This window comes from Falco peregrinus, chromosome 4 (assembly GCF_023634155.1).
Source record: "Falco peregrinus isolate bFalPer1 chromosome 4, bFalPer1.pri, whole genome shotgun sequence".
Lineage (NCBI taxonomy): Eukaryota > Metazoa > Chordata > Aves > Falconiformes > Falconidae > Falco > Falco peregrinus.
In genome coordinates this window covers 90,544,342-90,571,204 of record NC_073724.1, presented here as the reverse complement: position 1 = coordinate 90,571,204, position 26,863 = coordinate 90,544,342, and the positions used below count along the sequence as shown (strand labels likewise).

The window sequence follows — 26,863 nt, the reverse complement described above, 5'->3', positions numbered from 1 at the left end:
AACTTTACAAGCCATCTACTTCCATGCCCAAGATGTGGACAGTAGGAAGATTCCTCCGCAGAAGCCCACTGATGTAACCTCTTGATCCACTGTCTGTTCCCAACCTCATTCTTCTGGTTTTTGACATTCTTCTGGAAGGTTTTGGGCAGGTTTTGCTGATGCTTTCTGTTTTGGCATATGCGCTAGATTAAAATAGCTTGGTTTTGCCTCTTTCTAAGCCAATGTGGATCATTCAGGTATTACAGCAAGATGACAGTTTGGTGTACCCTGGCCTTGTTGAGTTTCCACCTTGCCAACTTTAAAACCAGTCTGGCATTTCCTTTCTTTTTGTCCTTGTGACTTTGCATCTGCCAGTTTTCTAATATTTCTGTTGGTGATATCTGCAAAAAGTAGAGAGGCTTTTAATCACATCCCAAGCAAAGCAAAACACAATACAAGGGTTCTTGACAATATATACATAGGGTGGCATGGAAAGAAAAAAAAAGCACTAAACAGGTATGAAAATGCTACCACACTCTTTTTGTGCAGTGCTGCTTGCAGGCTTATTTAGTATTTTGCATTTGTGTAATTCTTTTCATGTAAGGATATTGCAAAACTTTATGGGAATAAAGCACAGATTCCCTAACTCATTTTTGCTTTTAGTAAGAACTAAAAATAAATCTACAGCCTTTTTCTACCTTACTACTTGCTTTTCCCCTATTAAGTATCTCCAGAGTAGCATTTATTTTTACAAATAACCATGCAAAACTACCAAAATAGATGGGGATTTGGAACACACACCATAACATAGGATAACATCAAATCATAGAATAGTTTGGGTTGGAAGGGTCCTTTAAAGGTCATCTACTCCAAGCCCCCTGCAATGAGCAGGGACATTTTCAACTAGAGCAGGTTGCTTAGAGCCCCGTCCAGACCAAGTTCAGACAACAACTGTGCAGCTCGGCCAGTGGCTACCCCTAAGTTTCCAGAGCCTAAATCCACTGTCCTATTTACCGGCCAAGTCATCATCTGTGCTTAAAAAAGAAGGCAATTACTCCAGAGCATCTGAAAGCCACATTTTCAGCTGCAGCTGTTGTACATTCTGTTTACCACTTCTACTTAGTTCTTGCATGGTACCATCTGGACTTTGCCTCCTTCCTATTTCCTCATGGTTTGCGATTTCCTAAGTTCCCGCACATATTTTCTGCATTTTATGGACAATCAGCAATTTTTTAGCTCCATGAATGCAGCTCAGCATTCCTTCACGGTATTTTTAGCTCAAACTGGCTACAAGGAACCGCAGCGTGCTATCTTTGAGCCCGCTAAGGCAGCTGACTCAAGAGACTGGCCTAGCAGATGGCTCAATTCCTTTCTAAAAGCTAAGTGAGAATGGATCACTGTCATTTCTGATGTCCCAGCTGGTTGCAAATCCCAAAGTACAGCTGATCCTTGAGGTGTGACTGCACGTTGCCTGCGTTGCCTGCGGGCCTCAGCATGCCCCACCCCAACTGAGAAAACACTGGCCGTTCCCTCCCACTTGACTTCTCTTGCTTTTGTTTGGTTTTAGAACGGAGGAGAATAGACTATTTCAGTTGGAGGGGGCCTACGACCATCATCGAGTCCAACTGCCTGGTCACTTCAGGGCTGACCAAACGTTAAAGCATATTAAGGGCACTGTTCTAGGGAGTCTGTTCCAGCGTCTGACCACCCTCTCGGTAAAGAAACGCTTCCTAACACCCAGTGCGAACTTCCCCCGGCACAGCTTTGAACCGTGCCCACGGCCCCGCGGCCCGGGGGACCAGCACCTCTCCTCAGGCAGCTACAGCGAGCCACGGGGTCGCCCCTCAGCCTCCTCCTCCAAACCAGGCCGCCCCAGGCTGCCGCGCCGCTCCCCACAGGTCGTTGTTGTTGCCGTTTGCGTCGGGGTTTGTTTCCTCCACGTTGTGCTGCGGGCCGCGGGAAGCCGAGCGGCGGCGCAGGCACCCAACGCCGGCCGGGCCGCCCTCCCGCCGGGCCGCCCCGCCCCGGGGCGCTGCTCCGCTCCCCCGCAGCCGGAGGGCCGGCGGCCGCCGCGGCAGTGGGCGGGGCCTGCGCTGTGCGCCGGCGGGCGGCCGCGGTGCTCGCCGACCAGAGGAGCCGGGCGCAGCGGCTGCAGGTGGGGACGGGGAGTCGCGGCCGGGCGGCAGTCGGTGCCTTGCGGGGTGCGCTGCTGGGGCGGGACGCGTTCGGGCGGGGGGGGTCGGTGTCTCGCTGCGGATTAAGCGCTTTCCAAAGCTGGCCTGCAGGCGGGGGGCTCGGGCGCGGGGCGCTACGCGGCTGCCCCGCACGGTGCTCGGGGAGCGGCGCCGGGTCTTATTGACCGCCGGCACCGGGGGCAGAGCCGCCTCAGGGCCGCAGCGCGGGGGCATCGCCGCTGCCCGGTCCGCTCCGTCTCTTCGTCATTTTGCCACAAGCTGCGGGCTACAGCCGATCGGTACGTGCCTGTCATGTCTGTGGTGGGCATTTTCCCCTTGAGTTGTTTTTAAGAAAACCTCTGAATTAGGCTCTTTTTAATACAGATCTCCATTATTGCTGAGCTCTGCTTTTCGGTAAGCTTAGAGGCATGCAGAGTCAAGACCGAAAACAGTTCAGGATATTAAATGCGGAGTCTGCAAAATACATGGAGAATCGCGGTTAGAGTGGTGGTGACTGTAATTCTTTCTCTATTGCTTCCAGGTACATCACAGCAACAAAAAATGCATGCTGCCCCACCATGTCTCTCCATGCGGTAGCTGTAGCCAGCTACAGCAGAGCAGAAGTCTTCAGGCACCCCCACCCTGAGCAGGTGAGGCACCCAAGGCACCCGAAGGCTGGCTCGGTGTGTTCGTTAGCCAGGAGAACTTCCCTCTAAAAGCAGCTTTTAGTTGTCAGTGGTTGTGGTAAATGCTTTATTTTTAAAGGTTACATTATGGAGTTAATTTTGGAAGTACAGTCACGGTATATTGAGGGGGAAAGGCATTTATGCTATGAAAGATGACAAACCGTCAAGTGTGTTATTGGTTGTGGCAGCGCGTTGTGGTGCTTTTCATGCACCTCTGTTGTATTTCCTTACATGTGCTCTTTCACTGCTTTTTTGTGGTTGTGGGGGTTTTGTGTTGTTTTTTTTAGTTTGATAGTTAAATACTAAAGGAGCTCTTTCCCAGTTTGTGATACAGTTGAAATCATAACATCTTGAAAGTAAATGGAAGTCTTTTATCAGAATTCTCAGAACACCAGTTTCTTCTGATAAGATCTAAGAGATGGGAGGGTTGTTTAAAAAAAAAAAAAAAAAAGTCTTAAAACTTAGCACTCCTAATGTTTATGCTTACTGATAAAAGTACTTACACTCACCCTGGTGTCAGGCCGTTGTGATACTTGCTTCCTAAAAGGTAGAGTCTGCTAACTGCTGATACTTTTTTTTTTTAATAATTAAGAAAAAAGCATTCCTGTAAGAACTACTTTATCCAGTAATGTTGATAATATGATATTTATATGTGTAAAGCCTACCTACATAACGATTTCTCAAAATTAGTGTGAAGGGGAAAAATAAAAAGCACTATCCTATACTGAAAAGAGTATTTTTCCAAGCACTGGCATGATCAAACACTAAATATTTAAAATTCAGCATACTATTTTTGGCTGAAATGTTATTCTTTAGTTAAAAGGGAAATTCTTTGTGGCTTTTAGTTTCTTCTGCTTTCCATGAGTCTGAAGATTATCTGGATTAGATCTGCTTTCTGAGTCACCCCACTCTCCCACAGGACAATGTGGGGAATGTGGAGCTCCATGCAGGGTGGCAGAGGAGAGCACACCTTTTAACTCTGTTCTCTTTGTATGGGATCGTAGGGTGCAGGGGAGGGCAAGGGGATGCCTCTGTGTGGAGACATTGCAGTGATGTCTGTGAGTGGGGAGAAGGCATGGGGTACAGCTTGGTTAACTATTTTTTAATGATGCGCCCATCAGAGCAGGGCACCCCTTTGATTTCCGTGGTTTCTGTCATGTGCTCTGCAGGTCCGTGACATACCTGGGGGAGTGGGAGATAAATGTGTGACCCTCACAAGGAATTTGTGAGCTCGGGGAAGAGACCTGTTGCTTTGTTGTCCTGACTGTATCTTAGTCCCTTGTTGGAATTAGCCCCTTGTCCCTCGGTATCTGCACTAAACTGCATGCCCTGGTTCAGCTTATGCTGGTTTGACAATATGGTAAATCCAGCTTTGGGTTTAGAAATACCAAATGGGAAGCGTCATGACCACACAAAGTGAAATTGCTGATCTGGTATAAACCTGCTCAGTCAGTTCAAATGCATTCACAATTTTTGTCAGCTTGCATTGGCAGGCTGTGTGCCAGGCTGAGATTATCTATTTGTGTTGCTTCTTGCTTCGTGCTGGGTCAGCCACGTTGCTGACGTGAACCACAGGTACTATAGTCTATCAAATTAGGCTGACATGATTATGTGACCTCACTTGCTCCCAGCTGATACAGTTGGGAGATCAAGCAGCACATGAATCAGGTGCTTGTGAAGTCAGGGCCTCATAGATTTAGCTCACAGCCTATACACATCCAAACAGGCCCATGCTTCCAGCTACAGATTGATGTTTTCTTGAATTCTTTTCCACTTCGTTGCTTTTGTTTTGATAGATATATAGATATGTGATTCAGCATTTTATCTTGTATGTGCCTTATGCACATGTTTAAGTCTCCTATCGCTGAGAATTTCTTTTGCGCACCTGCCTTCTGGAGTGAAATGAGAGATGTAGAGATGCCAGTGCTGTTCAGGTGGTGCGTGCTTCTGTGGAGATTTTCAGACAACCAGAAATACAGGCAGTGGTTAGGTGACTGTCAGCAGGCCTTAGCAGGGTGTTCTTCCTGATGGAATGACTGTGAGACTGGCGGTATCATTACCAGAGTACTGCTGTTTTATAACCAAATGTCTGCCTGTGTGTTCTTGTTCTAGTTAAACCACGAAAGCCTAAAGGTGGCTTTTACTGAATCAGCATATTCTTCAAATCCCTCAGCAAGGATTAGCTGCCTTGCTCCGACACCTCAAATCTCCGTTCTCTCAGGTATGCCAATTTGTTCTAAAATGCCTCCCTCTGGGGAGCTTTGCTGATGCTTGTAGTGCTAGCAAAAGCTATCAAAGTTTGTGTGTACTAAACAAGTATCGTCTGGTTAGAGAGGGAGCCTTGCTTACTGGCTTTGAAGACGGGAAGCACCAAAGTATGTTATAAAGTTTGAAGGTATGGTGTTTTCTTACCTTTTTAATGGTAGCTTGGCCATTTTAGTTATATTGGCATTTTAAGTGCTTCAGAGTAAAATACGTCATGATTCTTGGCAGGTTAACTCCTTGTTCATTCAAGAAATAGTTTCTCAGATTTTAACAGATTACCATAATTACTCACATGAGTGTCAGTTGCAAAACCAAATTTGAGATTATTGGGTTTTTTAATTGGAACTAACCTATTTCTGGTAGTAGCTTAAAATGCAGGTTTTGGTGGGTTTTTTTGTTGTTGTGTTGTTTGCTTTTTTTAAGTTTGGCAGAGCAGAAGCATGAGTTAAAATGTTTAAAGCTTGTTCTTTTTTCTCTTACGTTGCACTAAGAAAAAGTATTTGGCAGAGGCAGTCAGCATGGTTATAGGATTAGTGCTAGAGATACTCCATATGATGCTGGAGTAGTGGGAGATGATGAAGGGTAAGGGGATAGAAAGGCTGTCATGATGGGATTTGCAGTAGGACAGCAGAGCAGAAGAGTCAAAGACATTAAGACTAAATGTTTTGTTTTGTCTTACACAGAAAGGATGCTGTTTACAGCCCAGGTTAAGGTGGTCCTGTGCAATTGAAATGTCAGCAGTTACCATATTGCTTTATTTTCCTGAAAAGATCAAAATAAGTTTGTTTGAAAGTGAGCTAGCTTTTCTTTTCCCATTCCTGTCTGTATAGTGCCATGACTGGCTGTGTCAGCAAGGTGTTTCTTTGCAAGTGCAGCCAGTAAAATGTGCAGTATTGCTACTGTTTCTGCAAGAGCTTTGTTCTGGTAAGTGGCAGGTGGCTGGTCCCAATCACTGATGAACTCTTAGCTAATTTTGACTTGGCTTTACTGACAGCACTGCTAGCAGCTCTTGCAGTATAGCTTATATGTGATGTTCTTAATAATTATTTTTAGCTTTTTCTTCATGAGTACTGCTCTTTATATAGACTTGCTTTTCCAGAGTATGTTGGAGGTTTTTGTTGGAGGTTTTGATCCCTTCATTAGTACACTTTCTTATCATGCAGTGTGAGTGCATGCTGGCTTCCAGGTGAGTGACTTGGTGGAGAGGTTTACCATTTTCCATTGAGATATGTTGAAGGAGAGCAACCTCTGAGAAAAGTCTGCAGTCTGCAAGACTTGCTGCTTTTTTTTCATCAGCCTTGTTTGACATTCCTCGTGGTCCTAACTAAGAGTTATTTGCTCTGGAAGGAAATCTTGATTGTTTATAGAATTTTACAACCAACTTATCTTCCCCAAAGTAGACAGTTGTTAACTTCATTGTTGTGATGTGTTTGATAATTTATTCTTGAACATAGACTTTGTGTCTAATCTCTCCATTGCTTGGCTGATGGCAGTTCCTGCAAGGCTTTTTGTTCAAGGTATAGGACTTCAGTTTATTGTTGAATAGCTACTGGTTGTGGTGCACACTTCTACATCACACTAATGTTGCTATGTTTGTCACTAAAAGCAGTTTTTCCATTTTCTGTTGAACTACAGTTTTGCAGTAGATCATATAGGACCTTGGCAGGCAATATTTTTGATTCCTTCAGAGGCATAGCAAAGTTGCTATGACAGAGCTAATTTTCTTTATGGGTTCACGTAAATGTTGCCACCCCTATGAGTAATGAACTGAAAGTTACTTTAGCCTTTTCCTCAGGAGGAGCGACTGAACTGAAGCACGCAAGCACGTGAGCTTTTATTGCTAAGTGTGTATTTTTTTTTCTTCCTGCTGTATTGATCCTCCATATGTCTTGGTATAATGTGACCTTCTCTTTTACTGGCAACAGAACCTGTACCAGTAACTGTACCTCATCCAGTTTTGTAGAACAATGATGTTTTCAAGCACATTGACAATCGGTTACCATCAAAGTCTTAACTAATTGCATTTGGCTAGCAGCATCATACTTTAGTGTTGGTTTATTACCTAGCCTTATCAATGACAGAATGGCTTCCTGACTGCAGAAAGCAAGAGCTTTCTTGCAGGAAGAGGCAACAGTGGTGCATGAATTCAGCTCTATCCTGTCTTCTTACCTGTGTCAGAAAGAATGTGCATCTTATTCACGTTGTAAATTAACCTTTTCTTAGTGCCATTTCCTAACTTCTTAGTTTATTCTCTCTTCTGAACAGATGAATATTCAAGGCCAGCAGTGATTGGACATGCTGGAAGTTTTGGATCATACCCAAACAGTGCTGAAGCTATCAAAGACATTCTCATGTCTGTTTTAAACGCATCTGGTTTGAAGCCCTCTTTTGTGCCAGAGCAGACCACAATGCAGGGAGCTGAGCATCTGGACAGTGACGTGGAACAGTGGGAAGAAAGCAGTGCTGGGGACAGCCATGATGACAGCGACAGCGATTCTGCACACCACAACCCTGCCTGTACACAAACAGACATTCGGTTTACAAGGCACCGGGCATGCTGGGACAACACGTGCTATGATTCCTCTAAACCTTCGCTGGATACTTTCTTTTGTCCCCGTTACTCTGATGGGGATCCTGCAGCTTCCTCTTTGAATGGTTTCTCTCCTTCAGACGCATCCCCTCTGAAGCGGGACTGCTTTACCCAGGTGACGTTAACAGGAGGCACTGTCACATCAGCTGTTGTGCATTCTGGAAAAGAATGTTATACCTCCCCCAAACAAGACTTGACTTTCACAAGGTTTCTTTCCAATTCAGTTGCTGGTAAGCCAGCAGATCTGTTGAAATACCCTGATGCTTTGGAGCCTGCTCCTGTCAGCAACAGTGACAGCAGTTCTCCCAGTGGACTTGCCCAGTCAGAGCCAGTCAATCGAACAGGTAACTTTACAGGTCCATTTTTGTTTTATGATTTCTTTGCTAGGAAAGACAACTGTAATTTAAATGGGCCTTGTTTATGGCAGTTGTGAATTAGACAAATGCTGTCATTGAAAACAGGAGAGAGGGCAGAAAGTGAAAGCTTAAAAACAAAGGAGAACCAGAGGGCTGGACTTGATGAAACAGGAGACACTCATGCTTGCAGTAGTAGTCTGTTTCATTACGCAGAAAAGCTTTTGTCATAGTCAGCCTTTGGTAAAATAAAAACCACTGAGCTGTGAGCAATGTAGAACATCCACTGGATGAGGCTTTCACCAGCTTCGTCTTGTCTTCATCATCATCCTTTTCCCAAAAGCAGATAATGTAAATCTGGGCGTTTGGTAGCGATTCACTGGTGTGCGCATACTCCCTGGGACATCTCCTGGTGTCTGACATGAGCCAGAGGAGAGGGAGTCCTCTGGGATTTTGAAGGCAGGGCTTTAACATCCATTATCATTTTGACTGTGTTGGCTTGTGCCAGAGTGGGACTATTCTTCCCTCTTCCCCTTTCCAGGTGCACCCACCATCTCAGAGACACGTAGCCCCATCTGATACAGATCAGGATCTCTTTTTTTTTTTTTTTTGCTTCTGAGTAGTTTGCGACCACATAGATATCCCACATTCTCTTTGTGAAGAGACACAGGCTGAGGGCTGCTACTGCTAGCGAAGTGTGCCTCCTGTCCCTTCGGTGGCAGGGGGCTCAGGGCAGCACAGGCCTGTAGGCAAGGACCTGTTCGGTGGGAATGTTCAGCGTGGTGCCTCCAAGATGGCTGGTGGAGCAGCTGCTGTGACCTGGGGGCTGCGTGTGCCTCCGTGAGGCTGCCGGCCTTCCTGGGCTGCAGGCCAGGGCACCTGCCCTCGGCCGGGACAGCAGAATAACCCCCTTGTGTTTCATACCTAATGCTGGTACGACCAGCCTTTGCTGCAGCCAGAGGAAGCATTTTTATGTTATTTATAAAGGTTATTTTCGGTATCTAAGGACTTAATCTTACTCTATACTGAGCCTTGGTGCAACTCAGATGGTGCAGCTGAGGCCTGATTTTTCTGCTGGAAAGAATGCAAAGAGCAGGGAGTGCTGAGCCTGCCTTTGCGTTATAAGTAAAAACAGCAAAGGCTGTTTTTTGTGTGCTTGGTGTCTTGGTGTTGGGTTTGTGGGTTGTTGTTTTGGGGGGAGATTTTTGGTTTGGTTGTTTGGGGTTTTTTGTTTTTGTTTTGTGGTCTTTCTTTCTTCTCCCTTTGGTCAATATTAGTCCTAATGGTGATGCTTTGTTGATCTCCGCTTCCAAGCTCTGGCCCTTCCCAGCTCCTCCAAGGCCTCAAGCTGGCAGCGAGCTCTCAAACAGGGACATGACATTGCAGGACTGGGCACTCTTAATAATAACAACGTTGTCATCTGGGACAGGCTGTCGTCAGCAGCATGGTGACAGTTGTGGCTGTTGCCTTCTGCTGGGTGTTTTGTTGGCCCTGCGTGTTTGAGAGGTGCCATCAGGGAGGAGGAAATGGTGCCCGGCGGTTGGGGCCAGCCACGCAGGTTTGGGTGGCTGCCTCGAACGCAACCCGGGTTCTTCGTGTCAGCTGGGACTGTGAGGCATAGGTGTCAGAGCCGATAAATCATGAGTGACTCCCATCCTCTGGCACGAGTAGGATGTGCTTGCGTTGGGTTGGTAATGCTCCTGGCTCTCCGGAAAGCAAATGGAGGAGTACAGCAGCCAGATGACTGAAGAAGTAGCGTCCTTGATTTTGCTAACAAATACTCTTTGCAGGAGCCAGGATCCTGTTGGGCACCGTGCAACGTGGTAGGCTCTGTCTGCGTTAGACTTTAGTCTGTTCTGTACAAAGTGAAAATTTATGCGTTTCTTCTTTCCTTGTGGCTTCCAGCCATTTAACTTGCTGCTGGGTAGCCTGTGGTTGGCGGGGAGGTCTCCTTCTCCCCTGTGTTGTGCAGGGCTATGAGGATGGGAAAAACAAATGTCAAACTGAAAAAGAATGCCTAATTTGAAGGCAGGGATTACACGCCATCCTTTCCATTGCTGTCTCAGAGGTGGTGGTTTCTCACTTTTGTTCCTCACAGGAGAGTTGGTGAGGGATGCACAAGGCATAAGGAAGTGACATAAGATTACTTAAATCAAAATAACATTTTTTCAGCGGGGTTTCTTTTGGTCCTGTGAGGCTCCTGTTAGGCTTTGCTAATACTTTTAAATATGAAGGTGGCCTCGTGTAACCTTCTGAAAAGGCTACGTCATTGTTAATGAAGAACCTGTGACTGAATGGAGTATCTTCTCGGAGCTTTGTTGTGGTCAGTGTGTCACTGGCAGTTCTTGCTTTTAACCTCTGTGTACATCAATGTCACTTCCTTCTGTGGCTCTTGAGGACTCTTTCCCTAGCCCCAGCAGCCTCCCGGCAACAGTGTGGAGGAGCAGAAGGGCAACCAAATAATTTTTTGTGTTAGACCCACAGTTCCATCCCATTGCTGGATAAGCTGAGCTCCTTCCCTGGGCTTCTTCCCACTTTGCATTCTTTTCACTTAAAGATGCAAGTGGGATGCAAGAGGTAAGCAAAAGAGAAAGCTCCCATTAGATTTCAAAATTATATTTAAGATTAGTTGCATCTTATATTTTAAAGAGAAAGGAATAATTTTCCCATTTCCTTATTTCTGCTTATTATTTTTAGTTCAGAGAGTAATGTTTGTTATCTTAACTGATGAGAACGTAGGCTGTTACCCAGCTGTAGAGCCTTTAGCAGTTACCTGTACCCTCCATACACTGCTTACCCAGTAAGATGACTTATCAAATAGGCATGAAAATAACCTAACTGGGTGATTAAATCTGCTTTGAAAAGTCAGATTGTCAGTCTTTCCAATTTTCCTCCATGACACGCACAATTAAGAATTCTGTACAAACCCACTATGGCAGTGTCACTACGCTCAAGCACAGTATTGACTTTCCAGCCTGATGTCACCAATGCTCAGGGCAGCATAACATGGTTTCTACAAATAAAGCAATATAAAGAATCTAAACTAGGCCTGAGATTCAGCATCCTTTAGTTGGGGAAAAATTATTCTCACATTTTGTGGGACCTCTTTATCCTTTCTGTTGACTTTTAAACAAATTTAGGAGTGACAATTTTTTTTTATTACAAAGAGCCTTTGATTAAGCCATGTTACCTGCAATGGCTTTACATGGCATGTGTGGTGGTAGCATTTAGATATGGTCTACTTTATCCTGTAAACATCACCACAGTGAAACAGAAATTGGTTGGTTATAAGGTCAGAGGAGAGGTAGTAGACACCAGTGTTTAAAAAAAACCAACTTAAGTAATTTCCTTTCCTATGTCATTATAGTGTATGTCTGTATACATTATATATAATCTTCATCATCCTTCCAGCAAATTTCTTGTAGCAGTGGCTGTGAGTGCATTGAAAACAAAAAATGAGGGCATGATTTCATACCTTCAATTTTCTGGGGAAGAAGGTTGTGACTATATAGATATTTATATAAAAAAAGCAATCCATGGTATATCTATAGAAAACCAGATGCATGCTCTGCTGCATAGTGAAAAGTTCTTAACAGGGAAGGAAGATGAAATTTGTTTCACATGCTCATCATACTCAGCAATGAATGCCAGGAAAACAGAACTGCTGTTCCAAGAAGCAGGGAGTACTGTGGCTAATGCGTCTGCTCCAGTTGTACATATTACTATGCAGTATGGTTTGCATTTGGAAAGAGGAGGGAGGTTTTCTTGAGGTATGAAAACATAATGGCAATGTTGTTTTTTTTCAAACTTGCTGTAGTCGCACAATACCAGTAGTAATTCAGGGAATCTTTTGAGGCCGATGCATCTCTCTGCATGCCCAGACAGCAGTGAGATTTCTTTTTCTTTCAGCAGTTGTGCATAAACAGAGAGCAGTGTTAGGTGACTGTATTGCATACTGCAGAGCATCACTGTAATCCCCGCCTGAGGTTCTGGCTGTTATTGTCCCCAGCAGCTCAAGATGTAGCTGGGAGAGGGCTGGTGTTGGGAGCGCAGTGGTACTGTCACCACTTGTCATTTTTACTGTGTTTCCCTAGTAGTTGATACTTGTGCTTCAGGTTGCCAGAGTAGTTCAAACGCTAACATGTTCCCCACATTTCTCTTTCCAGCCCCAAGTGTTCAGTTTGGGGAAAGAAAGTTTACTTTGCTTTCTGGAAATCACACTGCACACATCCCGGGAGCTACAGAGAAAGAAATAACTAACACAAGTTCTTGTTAAACCCACAGGTTCTACTTTTCCTTTGAACATAAGTGCTATACCCTGGAATCGTTCATTGCAGGACATCTGCATGCTTCCAGAAGATGTGGAGAAGGTGAGGACAACAAAGTCATAATCTTTTTTCCATTTTATAGTGGCAAAACCAAACAAGAGGAGGCATTTCTCAATAACAGAACTTTCTGATGGATGGACTAATCTTTGCAAATGCTGTATTTTCCCTCCTCTTCCCCTCTGTGGGTGCACCTACAAACCTAAAATGCATATTTTTTTTATTTTTACTCTTAGTCTGTTCATTATTTTATTTATCTTAAAATAATGGAAATATTTTAGAACACTATACATCTCCATTTTTCATTACATCATTTTCCCACACATTCCTTGAGACCAAACTTATTAGAGCTACTTTAAAGTTATATCAGAATATGTTACATAGAATTTGTTGCAACTATGTGTGTGTGGTGGATGGGATTTGCCTCATGCTTTTACTATCAGGAGACAGGGAGATGTTGGGGGTTTTTTGTGTGTGCTTATGATGAGCATGTGAGATTGCTTGCTTGTTATTCATGTTGTAATCCTTTTACAGCACAGTAACTGTAACATCTTCAGTAATTTAAGCAGTTTCTCATGGTTTCCAATTTGCATAATGGGCCCAAAGGGTCTTAGGAATGTTGCCAAATAAGCAGCTCATTTGAGCTTATAAACAGAGGTGAAGATGGGAAGATAATGTTGTCACACATAACCCTGTGTGCTAAATGTTAATCTTTTCTGACAATTGGAAAAGAGGTTAATATTATAATTAGTTGTTGCAGTGAGTAGGATTTAATACGAAAAAGCTTTAGAAATGTGCCTAGAAAATGATAATTTTTTTTTTTTTTTTTGCTTAACTGTCAATGTGCATGTGGTCCCGTGTCCTGGGCCCAAGAGGTCATCATCTTTTGGCATAGCACTGGTTTTACTGGAGTGGCAAGTTCTGCATTGGATTTGAAACTCAGCATCTACAAGGTGCATTTTAAAACAAAACCAAAAAACACCATGCTTGTGAACTAGTTTGTCATGTTGCTTTTTGTGAAAGGAGATGATGTTTCTCTGTCTGTAATGTGGGAACAAAAAAATGAAGTAACTTGCTTTCCATCACCAGGGGACCAGCAAGTAGATACCTGGATTAGAAACCACAGTCTGAGAACTGTTGAGTGAGGCAAGATAACATCAGCTACTTCTCTTGTGCAGCTGATTGTGGGCTAATGTGATTACAGGTTAAAAGATATTAAGAGCTCAGTCCTTTATGAGTGAGGCTGCCTTTAAAAAACAAACAAAAAGTCCCCAAACACTTTTAGGTTGTGAAGTAATCTTTTTGAAACTTGGGAGACTGAAAACTAAGATGCATGTAGTGTCAGCAAGTCTGAGAGTTGTGGTTGTGTGCCAGGAAGGAGATGGGCCAGATAATCTAGAGGGACTTTCCACTGATGCAAGTGGAAAGGAAGAGAAGTGAGAAGGTTGGTGTGTCACAGCTGAGTTGAGACTGCTTCCTAGGGTGACAGACCTATCAGGAGTCAGAGCTGAAAGCTGATTGATAGTCATGCTGACTACAGGAGTGCCTGTATCCTGTTCCATCTTTCTTGCAATGCAACTCTCTGATACACTCATAATTGCTTTTATCAGCAGGACATGCTGATACGCTGTGTCCTGCCACTAACTTGGGGTTAACCAGTGCCACACAGGCTTTTTGAATTTTCACAGTAGGAGATGTCATCTTTATTTCCCAAGAGGAGAAAGGCTGTTTAATTCTTTCCTTTGCTAATGGTGTGTCCTGAAGTTCACTGAAAGTTGTCTCTGGAGAAACTATGCACCAAGCAAGTGATGTTAATCAGTGTTAGGAAAAAGATAAAAGTCTCTTCAGACACCCACAGGGACTTGTGGGCTCTCTCTAATGTTGAGATTAATCTCTTCTAAATGCATTTGGCTGCGGACAATAAGAAAGCAGCAATGTCTGTTGTGCTTCTTAAGATTTAGCTATTTTTAAACACTGATGTCTGTCTTTGTGCTTCCCATAGAGGTTGTAGGGGATGTCATGAAAACTGACATTCAGTGGTACAATTTTCTGAGCATAAGCCATTTTTTGTAAAGCTTTAATTATTCTGCTCTCAGAATCTCTAGGATTAGATACTGATGTGTTTTTTTTAGACAGAGGTTTAGCTTTGCATAAAGTGAACACTTGCGGTTGAGAGGAAAGGGAGTGAGTGTCCTAACCATCTTTGGGTTTCCATCCATCCACTTTTGAGCTGAGCCTGGGCTGGGAAGCTGTGCCCAGGCTAGCAGAAATAGCGTAGATGGACTGGTGGGATGCTCTGTTAGACCACAGGAAGCAAGGGATACAGCAGTGACATCGGGGCAGGGAGCCCAAGGTTTGTCAGGATGGCTCAGTGATGTCAGAGTTGGCTTTACAAATTCTTTTTCCTGGAGAAGAGGTGACCTTGGGTAGGCAAGATGGTAAGGGACACCATGGGGAGAGGTTGTCTGGCAGCAAAATGCTATGGTGAAGCTTTGCGACGGCTACCTTTTATTTAAGGCAGTATGAACCCCAGCAGAGCTAGGTTCCTGCTTACCCTTATCAGAGACTTTCTATGCAGCCTTCAGTTGACAGTGTAAGCTATCTCACTTCATAGTCCCTACTTCACTGCATTGACTCTTAACACATCAAAGTATTTTACTAGCTTCTGTACTACCCGTCACCTGAAGGTCTGCAGTCCCTTCAAAACTTGCCATTTCTGGCCCCATCCAAGTTAGCATGCATGCAAAACTGCTTGTACACACTGACTTGAAATTAAATCCTATTAAATAGATTACACAGATTCACACTTGCATACTAAATAATGCAGTGTAACTAGAGGACTAAGTCCCTAAAATGCATACATATTTATCAATTAGGCATGTAATCAAGTTCCTTTTTATCTAATAGATGGGTAAGATAAAAGTAAATTGTGTGCTTTAATCAAGGGCGAGACAATTATCTGGGCATGTTGTTTCTGAATTGCCCTTGGGGTGTTTTTTTGGTGTTTAAATGAAAAGTGAGATAGCCTTATACTTTTTCAACTCAGTAAAAGAAAACATGGGGAAAAGTTATGTGTTTCACTTCTTAAGTAAATATCAAATGTACTGTGTACTAATGAGCATTCCAATCTTGTGTCCAGGAAAACGCACACTTTTTTGTTGCCGATATGATTATAGCATCACTAGAAAAAATGAAATGTAACATCCTAAGCCAACAAGCGGAGTCCTGGGGTGTGGAGGAAACAAGTGGATCAGATGGCAGCTATCACACTGATTCAGAGTTGTCTTCTTACCCTGGGGTAAAGAAGTCTGATTCTTCTGTTGCCTCTTCAGACAGTGGTTATGAAGGCAAGTTACTTAGTCTATAATGCATTCTTGTCTGACAGCCTTTGCTGTTTATTTTTGGGCAAGAAAATATTAAGTTAATTTGGGCATTGCTTGGAAACAAATCCTCTGTTACCTTCTTTGAGTCTCTCAAGAGCTGTGTTCCCTGAGGATTGTTATGCCACAAATACTTTCTCTGTGGGTTTGACTCTTTCTTTTGAATGCTCACATCTGTGTGTTATGTAATCTGTTTTTTTAACATGAAAAAGAAAGTGTACGGTTGAAGTGCCACATGGCAAGCACAACTGTCCATGAAGCATGCCTGTAGTGGCTGGTTTTCTCTCCTTATTTGCAGGATTTGAAGCTTGGCTCTGTCCTTCTGTGCTTACTTCTGCACTATGCAGATCAGGTCACACAGTTGATTTGAGTGAAACTGCCCGGAATATTCATTCACGTATAGTTTGAGGCAAGATAATAAATGCTCCTGGCACTGTAATGCTTGAGTCAGCACATGCATTTCTAAGTAGATTTTAGTCTCTTGAGTAATATGGATCTTAGCAATGAAACTTAAGTATAAAGTCTAAATGCCATAACTTTTGGGGGAAAATGAATGATGTGCTTGCACATGAGAAGGTGAGAGACCACTGATAATCAAAAGCTTTTTTGGTTTAGTCTCTAGAAGCTTCTTCCCAAGAAACTAAAGGGGGACATACTATGTGACAGACTCCCAAGAACAACTGGCTCTGTGTGTGTGTGTATAAATAAATAAAATTGCTCTGTAAATACAGGCTGTGTGCTTAAGTTCTGATAAGCAAAGAAAAATATAATTGCAGCTACTCTATACATGCTGGAAAAGTTTAATTGGTGTTGTCTTTGTTCTGGACAGGCTGTGCTCTGCTGACTGTCAGCTCCCCGATGTATCTACCATCACATCATGAGGTTACCAGATTTCGTTGCAACAGTGAATCAGATGATGAATATGTAATTATTGGTAAGACTTTGAAATTGTAACTGCAGAAACAGCTCCATTGTTCAGCTGAATGAATCTATTGCATCATTTAGAAAATCTGTTGACTTAGTAGGTGCTATTGCAGGAGAAATAACATAAGAAAATGGAAAGAGCAATGTATGCATGACTCCTGGTTAGAACACATGCAGAAATAGCAGACTGGTGCAGGATTTCCTTTCTACAAAATACTATCTTTGCTGGTTTGAGGGTGTGGTGGATTGACTCTGGCTGGATGCTAGGTACCCACCAAAGCCACTCTATCGTTCCCCTCCTCAGTTGCACAGGGGAGAGAAAATATAACAAAAGGCTTTTGGGTGAAGATAAGGGCCTGAAGAGATTGCTTAGCAGTGACTGTCACGGGCAAAACCAGATCGACTTGGGGAAATTAGTTTATTTTATTACCAGTCAAGTCAGACTAGGATAATGAGAAATGAAACCAAACCTTAAACCACCTTTCCCCCACCCCTCCCTTGTCCCCGGGCCCAACTTCACTCCCGCTCCCTCTCCCCGCTCCCAGCAGCGCCGGGGCCGGGAATGTGGCTGGGGTCAGTCCCTCACAGGCTGCCTCTGCCGCTCCTTCCCCTCAGGGGCGGCTCCTCACACCCCCTCCCCTGCCCCAGCCGGGTCCCCCCACGGGTGCCGTCCTTCAGGCACAGCCGGCTCCAGCCTGGGTCCCCCCGGGGTCCCCAGCCCCGCCAGCAAACCTGCCCCAGCCCGGGCTCCTCTCCCCGCGGGGCCACAGGCCCTGCCAGGAGCTGCTCCAGCGTGGGCTGCCCACGGGTCACAGCCTCCCTCGGGCACCCACCTGCTCCGGCGTGGGGCCTCCAGGGGCTGCCGGTGGGGATCTGCTCCTCCGTGGGCCTCCCCGGGCTGAGGGGGACAGCCTGCCTCAGCGTGGGCTTCACCGCGGGCTGGGGGGAACCTCTGCTCCGGGCCTGGAGCCCCCTGCCCCTCCTGCCTGCCATGGCGGCTGCGGGGCGGTTGCTCTGAAATACACTGTCCCAGAGGCGCTACCGCCATCACTGATGGGCTCGGCCTCGGCCAGCGGTGGGTCCATCTCGGAGCCAGCTGGCACTGGCTCTGTTGGACATGGGGATAGCTTCTAGCATCTTCTCACAGAAGCCACCCCTGCAGCCCCCTGCTACCAACACCTTGTCATGCAAACCCAACACAGGGACTGAAATTGTCTAAGGATTAAATCCAATGAATGTGGGTGAGCAAAGTGTGAAACGGGCACAACCTCAGCCAACTATAGCAGCATTGTTTGAGAGAATTTAGGGCATGATCACTTCCTAATTAAGAGGTGGATTAGGTCTTAGGCAGCCCTCACTGCTTCAGGACTAGAGAGAGTATCTCTGTCCCCTTGTAGTCGCCAGTGCTTAGCTTCTCTTCAGGACATCGTGAGTTTCTTTTACATATATGGAAATAGAAACCCTTAAAAGTAGCCTGGGCAACTTTTATCTTATTTTTTTCTGTTAACAAAGGCTTTTTTATTGCTCCCTTTGGTTTTAGAGATTCACTTATTTTTTCACCTCCTGTTTCCCTAATTTAATGAAGAACTAGCCCCAAACTGTGTTTCTAGTAGCAAGAGTAGTTTTGATATGTGTGAATGGGGAAGCATTTGTCTTGAGAACAATATGCATGGCCAAAACGAATGGTACCAATGTGAACACACTTACCTGCATAATCATATTTTGCCTATATATGCAGAATGAAGAATTAGTGGAATTAAAGCCCACACTTCTTAATCTCACCAGTTACTAACTTTTATAGCATTAACTGGTGTGTTTCTGGTCCAAATATCTGTCAGTGTCCAAAAAAATTAATACATGCTCTGTTGGTTATGTATGTCATTATTTATGTGTAGTGCCTCCTGGCTTGACCTGGACTAGCTGGTATGAGTCTCTCCTTACCAATTCTCCTGCTCTTGAAGGGAGGCTGATGGTGATGATATGATGCATATCTGTAGGGAGTACTCATCATCAGTGGATATGCAGAGGAGATAAGACTCCTTATGCCTGTTTTTTCAACCAGGGATGAGGTTATTTCCTACATCCAGTAAGGGTGTTGTAAAGATGAATATATTTGAAACTGACCCCGTGGTAGCACAGAAGATAGATGTAAAATAGTGCTGAGTAACAGAAGCTTTGTTTCTTAGATGGCTTGATAAAATTTTCTGCTTTATTGCAGAACTTGAAGATCTTGAAAATCTCTCAGTCACACCAGATGAAAGGTATTGCTGTGTATCTTTACTATAATAGCCTGGTGGCACTACCTTTTCTGCTGGACCAGCTTTCTGGTGACTCTTCTGGCTGGGGCGCAGAAAGGTGTGGGAGTGGTAAATTTGGTCCTCCCAAGGAAGGGAAAGGAATGCTGCTTGACAGCAAATGTCTGTGGCACTTGGCTTAGCAGAGCCCTTCTCTTTTGCCGAGTCTGGCTGGAGGGTGATGGCTGTGGCTCTGAGGAGCTGGGTGTATCAAAGCAAGGGGATAGGAATGAAGGGATGGGAGAAAACTTTTCAGGGATGCTGAAGAAGCAATGGAGCTGCTGATGACATGCTGCTATTTTTCACTGTCTGTATTGCTTAACTTTCAGATCATCTTTTGAACCAGGCAGCAATTCTGCTGAAGCAACAGCCCAGGAGTTGTGCAGAGCTTTCAGAAAACACTGGTTGCAGACAGACTCTGCAGTTCAACTGTCTGGTTGCCTCAGCTCATCTAAGCAGAGGGTGAGTCTGAGCTGAAAACAGCGGGCTCTTTATTCAGTTCCCCAAATAATCATTGTCTCACTGCAGCTGCTTCACTGTTACGGGAAGGGGGAAGCTGCATTAAAAAAAAAAAAGAAGAATAAATACAGACAAGTACTTACAGTTCATTAGTTCACTTTAGATTGTTTTTTTAAAAAAAATTCTTCTCTCTTTAGCAATTTTTAGCATGTTTAAGATGTACAATTGTGAACAATCATGATGTACTTTCTTCTGGGACTGATGGGAGGGAGTTTTACCGAGGGGGCACTACATACAGGTGAGAACTGAACTTCAAAATCCTGGAGTATAGAGGGAGATGTTTCATAGCATTTAACATATGCCCAGCTGTTGGGCTTGTTCATCTTCATGGGTTTGTCTTTTCCAATAGTCTGTGCTGAAAGAAGAGATTCCAAGAGTGTTTGAGTCCAGTTTGAATCTGGCTGAAGAAATAAAGATCATATCCAAATTAAGAGGGTCTTCTGGCTGGGCTCCACCAAGATCGCAGATTATATTTAATATTCACCCTTCAGTTAAGTAAGTATAAGAGATCTGAGTATTGTTTAGTACAGCATGGGGATTTGTCTAAAACCTGCTGAATTTGATGGGAGGAGCCTGGGTGATTTAACAGAACCTGAGGTTAGAGTTAGTACATGGCACAGCCTTCTGCAGTGTCTGCCACCAGTTTTGCTAGAAAGCAGATGGCATCCTTTCCCCTCTGTTGGTACATCCTGGTTAACATGGCATGTGCACTTTTATATGTGATAATACACATACTGTTTGGTGTTATGGTGGCAGCGTGCTTAGCTGGACTCCCTGGAGAATATTCTTAAAGAGTTTCCCCGCTTACCTGCTGATACTTTATGGGTAGTAGGTTTTCAGAAAGGAGGGAGAAAACATGTCGTATTTTGGGAAACTACTATCTCACTCTGCATGAAGTGCTGTTAAATGCACACAGTAGGTAAACGGGCTTATTCCCTATGTTGCTTTTTCAGTTTCAGGTATGGATTTCCCTCTTCCCCCTCCCTCTTGATATTGATGCCACCTTAAGAAATGGAAAATAATCTAATTTTTGCAACAATCCATACTTAGAAGCAGTAATCGATTTATCATCCACAGAATAGCTTAGAGACTCCCACTAAAATAATAATCTGCATTTCTGTCCAGAACCTCCTTCTTCATGTGGAGGTGTAGGAGTCTGCTCCTAACTTGGATATTTTCACTGGTGCCAGTGTAGCTGTCTTGCAGTTTGGGAGAATGTTAACTGAACTGTGTTTTGGATGCTGGAAGGTGTAACTGTTTGCCTCTGTATGCAGGAGAGATGCAGCGGTGGCTGCCCAGAACTTTACGTGTGTTGGTTGTGGAACCCCGATAGAAAGCAGTAAGTATTACCAAAAGGAAAAAACAAACCTAATAAATCCATTATTAGTAATCAGGCTGTAATCTTCACCAACATAGGTCTACCACAACTGTAAAATTGTCTGAGCTAGAAGGAAAATCTCATTCATGGGTGTGCTTGCAATAATAAAACAAGCAGTGGGATCTTGACACTGTAATTTCTCACCGCAGACAGAATACAATACATGATAGATGTCATTCTCATACACAATAAAATTCATGAGAGTCAACAGCAAAACACGAAAAGCAAAACAGAAAAATCAAGCTTCCAGGCTAGAAAGTGCTGGCTTTACATCTTTCAATGGTTTCTTTCAGTAATTCTTTTCTGTGCCAATTTACACATTTCCTAAAGTCTCTTTTTACTTTGTGGAAGCTTTATGCAAGCTTATGGAATGTGTGGTTTTCCTCTTTTGGGTTGTCTTTTTAGAACTTTTTTCTTTAGATCTTGATCACAAATCCTGCTTGTGTTTTATTTGTGATGCTTTGTGAGAACTGCTTGAAAGCATGATGATTTACAGGTCTGACAGCCAGACCTTACCTAAGAAATCTTTGAAGTGGCTTTCAAGACTTGTTCTGGGTCTGCTCGCCAAAGAGCAGAATTTGTGATGGCCTGTAAAGTATCAGCAGTCTGTGATGGCACATTAATTCGAGCAAACCTGAGATGCTGAGATAGTTGGGAAAAACACCAAACCTTTCTATATGAAAAAAGTATTCTGCAAATGTGACTCCAAGATCAGCTTGTCTTTTCATTTGGTGGAAGTATTTTGTTGTGTGATTTGTGTTGTGTCTCTTTTGTGGGTAAAGCAAGAATGGTTTCTTTAAGATCTCATGGTGATATCACCAGTTCAGTTTCACAAATGTGGAAATGGGGAAACCTTTCTCTTCTAATGCAAAGTACAGACCTTGTGCATGTGTTTACCACAATAATAAAACCTCCTATTTAACAAAAAACAACAAACAGACAAAAAAACCCCCACCCAATACAAAAAAAACCCAAAACCCACAAACAAAAAACCAAGACCCCACAAAACCAACCAACCAAACAGAAAAATTCCATGCCCTTCACTCCAGTAGATTTGAGTTACTTGGACAGAATAGGCATACAGAGAAGATGTATGTCCCGTAAGTCTTATAAATATTCATAATTTCATTGCCATCTACTTGCAGAATATATCAGGAGACTCCGCTATTGTGACTACCTGGGGAAATACTTTTGTGACTGCTGCCACAGCTATGCCCAGTCGTCCATTCCTGCCCGAATACTGTTGAAGTGGGACTTCAAAAAATACTATGTATGCAACTTCTCCAAACACCTACTGGACAGCATATGGCAGCACCCAATTTTCAATGTGTCTTGTATTAACAAAGCCCTCTACACAAAAAGTAAAGAAATGGACAGGGTGAGGGTAAGTGTGACCTGGGTTTTTGGGGTTTTTTTTGGAATTTGCAGGTCTGAGATTTTCAGGAAGAACTTAGGACAGGTTGTCCTTTGCTCTGTGTGTGTGAAGGAAGTAGAGTTGGCTTCTCCACACTGAGACTTGGCCCATCACTGCTTCTGGGACTTGCTCTCTCTCTCCCCTCAGCTGAAGGGGGAGGAGGGAGAAGTTTCCAACCTATGCCAGAGCTCTCATTTCTCACCTTGTCTTTGGGAGCCATTTCCTTACTGGTTTCCAGTTTTAGTTCATGGAGGGGAGCTGGGTTCCTGCATTAAAAATTTGCCTCTGCTTGGCAGTTGGCTGTTGGAAAGCTCCAGAAATTTTGAATGACTGCTTAATTTTTTTGGCCAGTAGAGAAAACACTCGTGGCTCATCTAAGGGCTGTGCCTCGTACAACTTGAGCAAGGGTGCTGTGCTGAAGATTACAAGTTGCCATACACTCCCTTCTTGGCTAAGGAGACATTGACCTGTTCTTACACAGGTTTGGGTCTAGCAATCTTGATGTGCTGACACAGAGCCATTTGTAGCATTAGGAATTGCTTCCCTTGTCAGTGAATAAAAGTAGCTTTTGCCTACCTGGACCTTCCGTGCATTAGAAAATCCATTTGTTTAATTCTGTGCTGAGTGTGAAGTTTCCATTTGTAGGTGTGGCTTGATGTACTGACAAGGGTTACTGACTCAAATAGTGGTGTTCCTCTATTTGAATATATAAATGCAAATTGCTTTTCATTTAAAATTTGTTCTGTTTTTCCCCTTCATATTTTAGGAGACACAAGAACAGCTTTTTCATTTAAAAAAGCTTTTGAAAACCTGCAGGTTTGGTGAAAGGTATGGGCCATCATCATGCATGAAAAATGGCTTATTAAAATGTACCTAAGGTGCTTATAGAGCCTTCTTCTCTAGAGATGTTTGAGTACAGTTTTATATGAGCTAATACGATCATTAGAAAAAAATCTTGATTAAAAACCCCTTCCTTCTATTGCACTGCAAATGTTGAGTGAAGAATAGGTGGTAGTTTTGTGTGGTAGCTTTCTGTTTGTTGTAACATATTGAGACATTCGGTTTTAAATGTTGAATGATTTTTTGTTAGGTGTATGTTTTTTCGTTCTGTCTCTCATGTTCTGACTCATTCTTAACAGGTCAAAGGTACTTACATATATCTCTGAGATTATTTGTCTTTTTAAAAAAATATTAAAGAAATTAACAAATGTGTTCCTTGAGGCTTTAAAGATTTCTTCCAGATATTTGGGCTCAATTCAGATTATTTTATAAACATGCTCAGATGATAGTAACCAAAAGTGATAAATACCAAAGCACGAACTTGCTTGCAGCTACAAATTAAAGATTTTTGGTATTCACCTTCCCAAACTGTGGGCATAATAGGTAAACATGTGAGTGATAAAACCTTCACTGCAGAATTGCTGGCTTTGTTGAAAACAAACATAAGCAAAATAACCTTTAAAAGTAGATTCTGTTTTCTCTTTGATGCTGACCTCTTTTACGCACCAATTACATGTTATTCACCAAAACAAAATAGAAACAGATTTTAATGTCTCTATTCTGGACAGCCAGCTGTGATTCCATTACAGAAATAAGCATTAGGATCCTCACTGTACCTTCTACATTGGTGATATTTTAAAAATAACAGCTATGTTTTCAGCATTCACCTGCTCAGTACAAGCATAGTTTTACCCAATAGTGACCTATGCAGTATAAAAACCCTCAAGGTTCTTTTTTTTGGGGGTGTGGGGAGGGAGGGGAGGGAAGAAGCAAATAACTCTAGAGTATCACATTAGATATTCTATGGGATTTTACCTAGTGTTTCTGAGGTAGGAGGGAGCCCTTTACACATTATTTAGGAATTGCTGGGATAACTGCACATGGTGAGGAAAGCACATTTAAAGCAGACATTTATTCTAAATCCCAAACCCTCCACTTTTTGTTAATGTGATCTCAGATTGGAAGGGGAGGTAGGATTTAGTATGGACTTGCCTTGTATGATCCCTGGGTGACCAGAGAAGTGAAAGAGGATTATTCTTCAAATATACTTGAAAAACAACTTTTTGTAACTTGATTTATGTTTTCTTTCTGTTCGCAGAGTACTGAAAGAATTTGAACAGGTCCCCAGCCATCTGACAGAGGAGCTGCAACTCTTCTCACTGGATGACCTCGTGAAGATCAAACGAGGACAGTTACTGCCCCTTCTTAAAGATATTCTGAAGAGCTCCACCTCCCATGTGGATGGCTGTGAGGTAAAGAAAAGCCGGGGCTCTTAGTCCTTGCAGCTGCTAGTGTGAGGAATATCCCTGCTGACATTCCTAATTTTTTTTTTTCTTAGCTTAAAAGTAAATCAACTCTCTTGCTATCCTTGTAGCTCTGTCAAGCGAAGGGGTTTATCTGTGAATTCTGTCAGAGTGCAGATCTGCTCTTCCCTTATCAGACTGCCAAATGCAAAAGGTGCACAGGTATGTTCCAGACCAGACATTTTTCTTATTTCCTTGGAGGCGATGTTGGTGTGTAAAACTGTTCAGACTTATTTTAGGAAAACATTGGGAACTTGCTTCACTGAAAGCATGTATATTTGAAAATTCGCATATGTATTGGACAGCCAGGGATGGCATGTGTCTTTGAAAACCAACTTGTGGCAGCTGTCTTGCATCAGTGAGTTCAGAGAGCAAAACCAGGGACTTGCCTGAACATAGTTATGGCTGCAGGGGTGGGCTATTTTTTGGGTCTGTGCCTGGGAGGGTGCTATGCTGCTGCTATATATCTTGCCAACATTCATTGTATATTCTGTGAATCTTACCAAAATGTTTAGTCTTAGTTATTACAGAGGTTGTTGTCCTGGCCTTGCACTGCTGCTGTTTACTTTTGCACTGCTGCTGTTTACTTTTGCACTGCTGCTGTTTACTTTTGCACTGCTGCTGTTTACTTTTGCACTGCTGCTGTTTACTTTTGCACTGCTGCTGTTTACTTTTGCACTGCTGCTGTTTACTTTTGCACTGCTGCTGTTTACTTTTGCACTGCTGCTGTTTACTTTTGCACTGCTGCTGTTTACTTTTATACTTGAGTGAACTAGATAGAACATCCTTCAGGGAACACAGCTATTGATTCATTTTTTACTTTATTTTTTTCCTGAATCTTAAACTGCTTGTACATATAAACAGAGTGCAAAACATGCTTTCACAAAGCGTGCTTCAACTCTGGAGGCTGCCCCAAATGTCTGCGGATCGCAGCTCGGAGAACACTTTCAGAAACTCCATCACTGGTGCCTCTGTGAAACTGGATTCCTCTGACTGCTGATTTCAGAAGATGCTCAAAGCCAAACCTTCAGGTGCCTGACTAAGAATTAAATAATGTTGTTTTAGACATTACTATTTTTAATGTGTGTCTCCTTTATGGGGGGGGGATAAAAAAAAAGAAAAAGAAGACTTTAATATCATTATTGAAAACTCGCCCTAAAGGAGTTTTAATTTTAACTGCTGACGGAAAGACTAGATGTTAATTTTGTGACCAGCCTTTTGTTGCTGTTTTGTCCTTGTATGTAAGATTTTTAATATTATATTTTTCCATGTAAAGATTATTGCTTCTCTGTAATTCTGCAAATAATGTATAGGTAGTAAATGAATGTTGCAAATCATTACCTGTGTCAGGTTTTGGAAATTAGAAAAAGTGGTAAAGTATGAAATCATTCTCTCAAAAGCTCTACAATAGAAAAAGTTTGTCTGCAAGCTTTAGGCAGATGCTGAACTGAAATTCTGTCTGGCCAATACTTAATGTGAACCAGTAAATTTAAAGTTTCTTTTAGACAGATCTATTCAACAGCTTTTGGATTCACCCTGGCCTGCTGCTAGATGCCCACCCAGCTGCTTTCGCACTCCCCCTCCTGAACAGAACATAGGGAGAAAATAAGGTGGAAGAGCTTGTAGGCTGAGGTAAAGACAGATCACTCACTGACTGCTGTCATGGGCAAAACACACTCAAATTGGGGAAAATTAAATTTATTGCAGATTTGAAATTGAGTAGGGTGGCGAGAAAAAAAACACTAAAACAACTTTCCCCTACCTCAACCACCCCTTTTCCCAGGCTCAATCTTCACTTCTTCATTCCCAACTCTTCTACCTTTGCCCCTGCCTCAAGTGATGCAGGGGGATGGGGAATGGGGGTTGTGGTCAGTCCATAACAGCTCCTCTCTTCTGCTCCTTCCTTCTCATGCTGTTCCCCTGCCCCAGTGTGGGCTCTTCCTGTCTTTGGGCTGCAGTCCTTCAGGATAAACCTGCTTCTCCATGAGCTCTCCAGGACATGTAGTTCCTTCAGGAAATAGCCACGGGCTTCAGTAAGGTCCTTTCCATGGGCTGCAGGGGAATCTCTGCTTTGGTGCCTTGAACACCTCTTCCCTCTCCTTCTTCACCGACCTTGGTGGTTATACTGCTGTTTCTCACTTCCCCTCCCCCCATCCTCTGCCTATGTGGTGTTTTGCCCTTTCTTAAATACATTTTCTCAGATGTGCCACCATCTTGGCTGAGGGGCTCAGCTGTGTCCTGCAGTGGGTCCATTGGAGCTGGCTGGAAGCAGTTGTGTC

General features: G+C 43.4%; 1 protein-coding gene across 4 annotated transcripts; it reads left to right on the top strand.

Moving 5' to 3' along the window:
• The first annotated feature begins 1,970 nt into the window (after positions 1–1,970).
• Positions 1,971–25,921, top strand: RUBCNL (rubicon like autophagy enhancer). Of its 4 annotated transcripts, none has more exons than XM_055802339.1 (16): positions 1,971–2,134; positions 2,695–2,803; positions 4,952–5,060; positions 7,370–8,038; positions 12,332–12,417; positions 15,512–15,719; positions 16,582–16,686; positions 18,895–18,937; positions 19,300–19,432; positions 19,839–19,984; positions 20,764–20,828; positions 22,013–22,251; positions 23,048–23,109; positions 24,380–24,533; positions 24,656–24,746; positions 25,449–25,921. In XM_055802339.1, the coding sequence occupies exons 2-16, from the start codon at positions 2,732–2,734 to the stop codon at positions 25,559–25,561; spliced, it is 2,295 nt and encodes a 764-aa protein (XP_055658314.1). In that variant the 5' UTR covers positions 1,971–2,134; positions 2,695–2,731; the 3' UTR covers positions 25,562–25,921. The 4 variants fall into 4 exon arrangements, with proteins under 4 accessions (XP_055658314.1, XP_055658311.1, XP_005240311.1 ...); XM_055802336.1 differs by lacking the exon at positions 1,971–2,134 and adding an exon at positions 2,141–2,180; XM_005240254.4 differs by lacking the exon at positions 1,971–2,134 and adding an exon at positions 2,248–2,452.
• Positions 25,922–26,863: the final 942 nt, after the last annotated feature.

Excerpts from the sequence above, each read along its gene's own strand:
- RUBCNL (XM_055802339.1), top strand. The coding sequence starts at position 2,732 with ATGTCTCTCCATGCGGTAGCTGTAGCCAGCTACAGCAGAGCAGAAGTC. Across the intron at positions 18,938-19,299 it reads TCAGTCACACCAGATGAAAG|ATCATCTTTTGAACCAGGCA; the intron begins GTATTGCTGTGT and ends CTTAACTTTCAG. Across the intron at positions 19,985-20,763 it reads AATATTCACCCTTCAGTTAA|GAGAGATGCAGCGGTGGCTG; the intron begins GTAAGTATAAGA and ends CTCTGTATGCAG.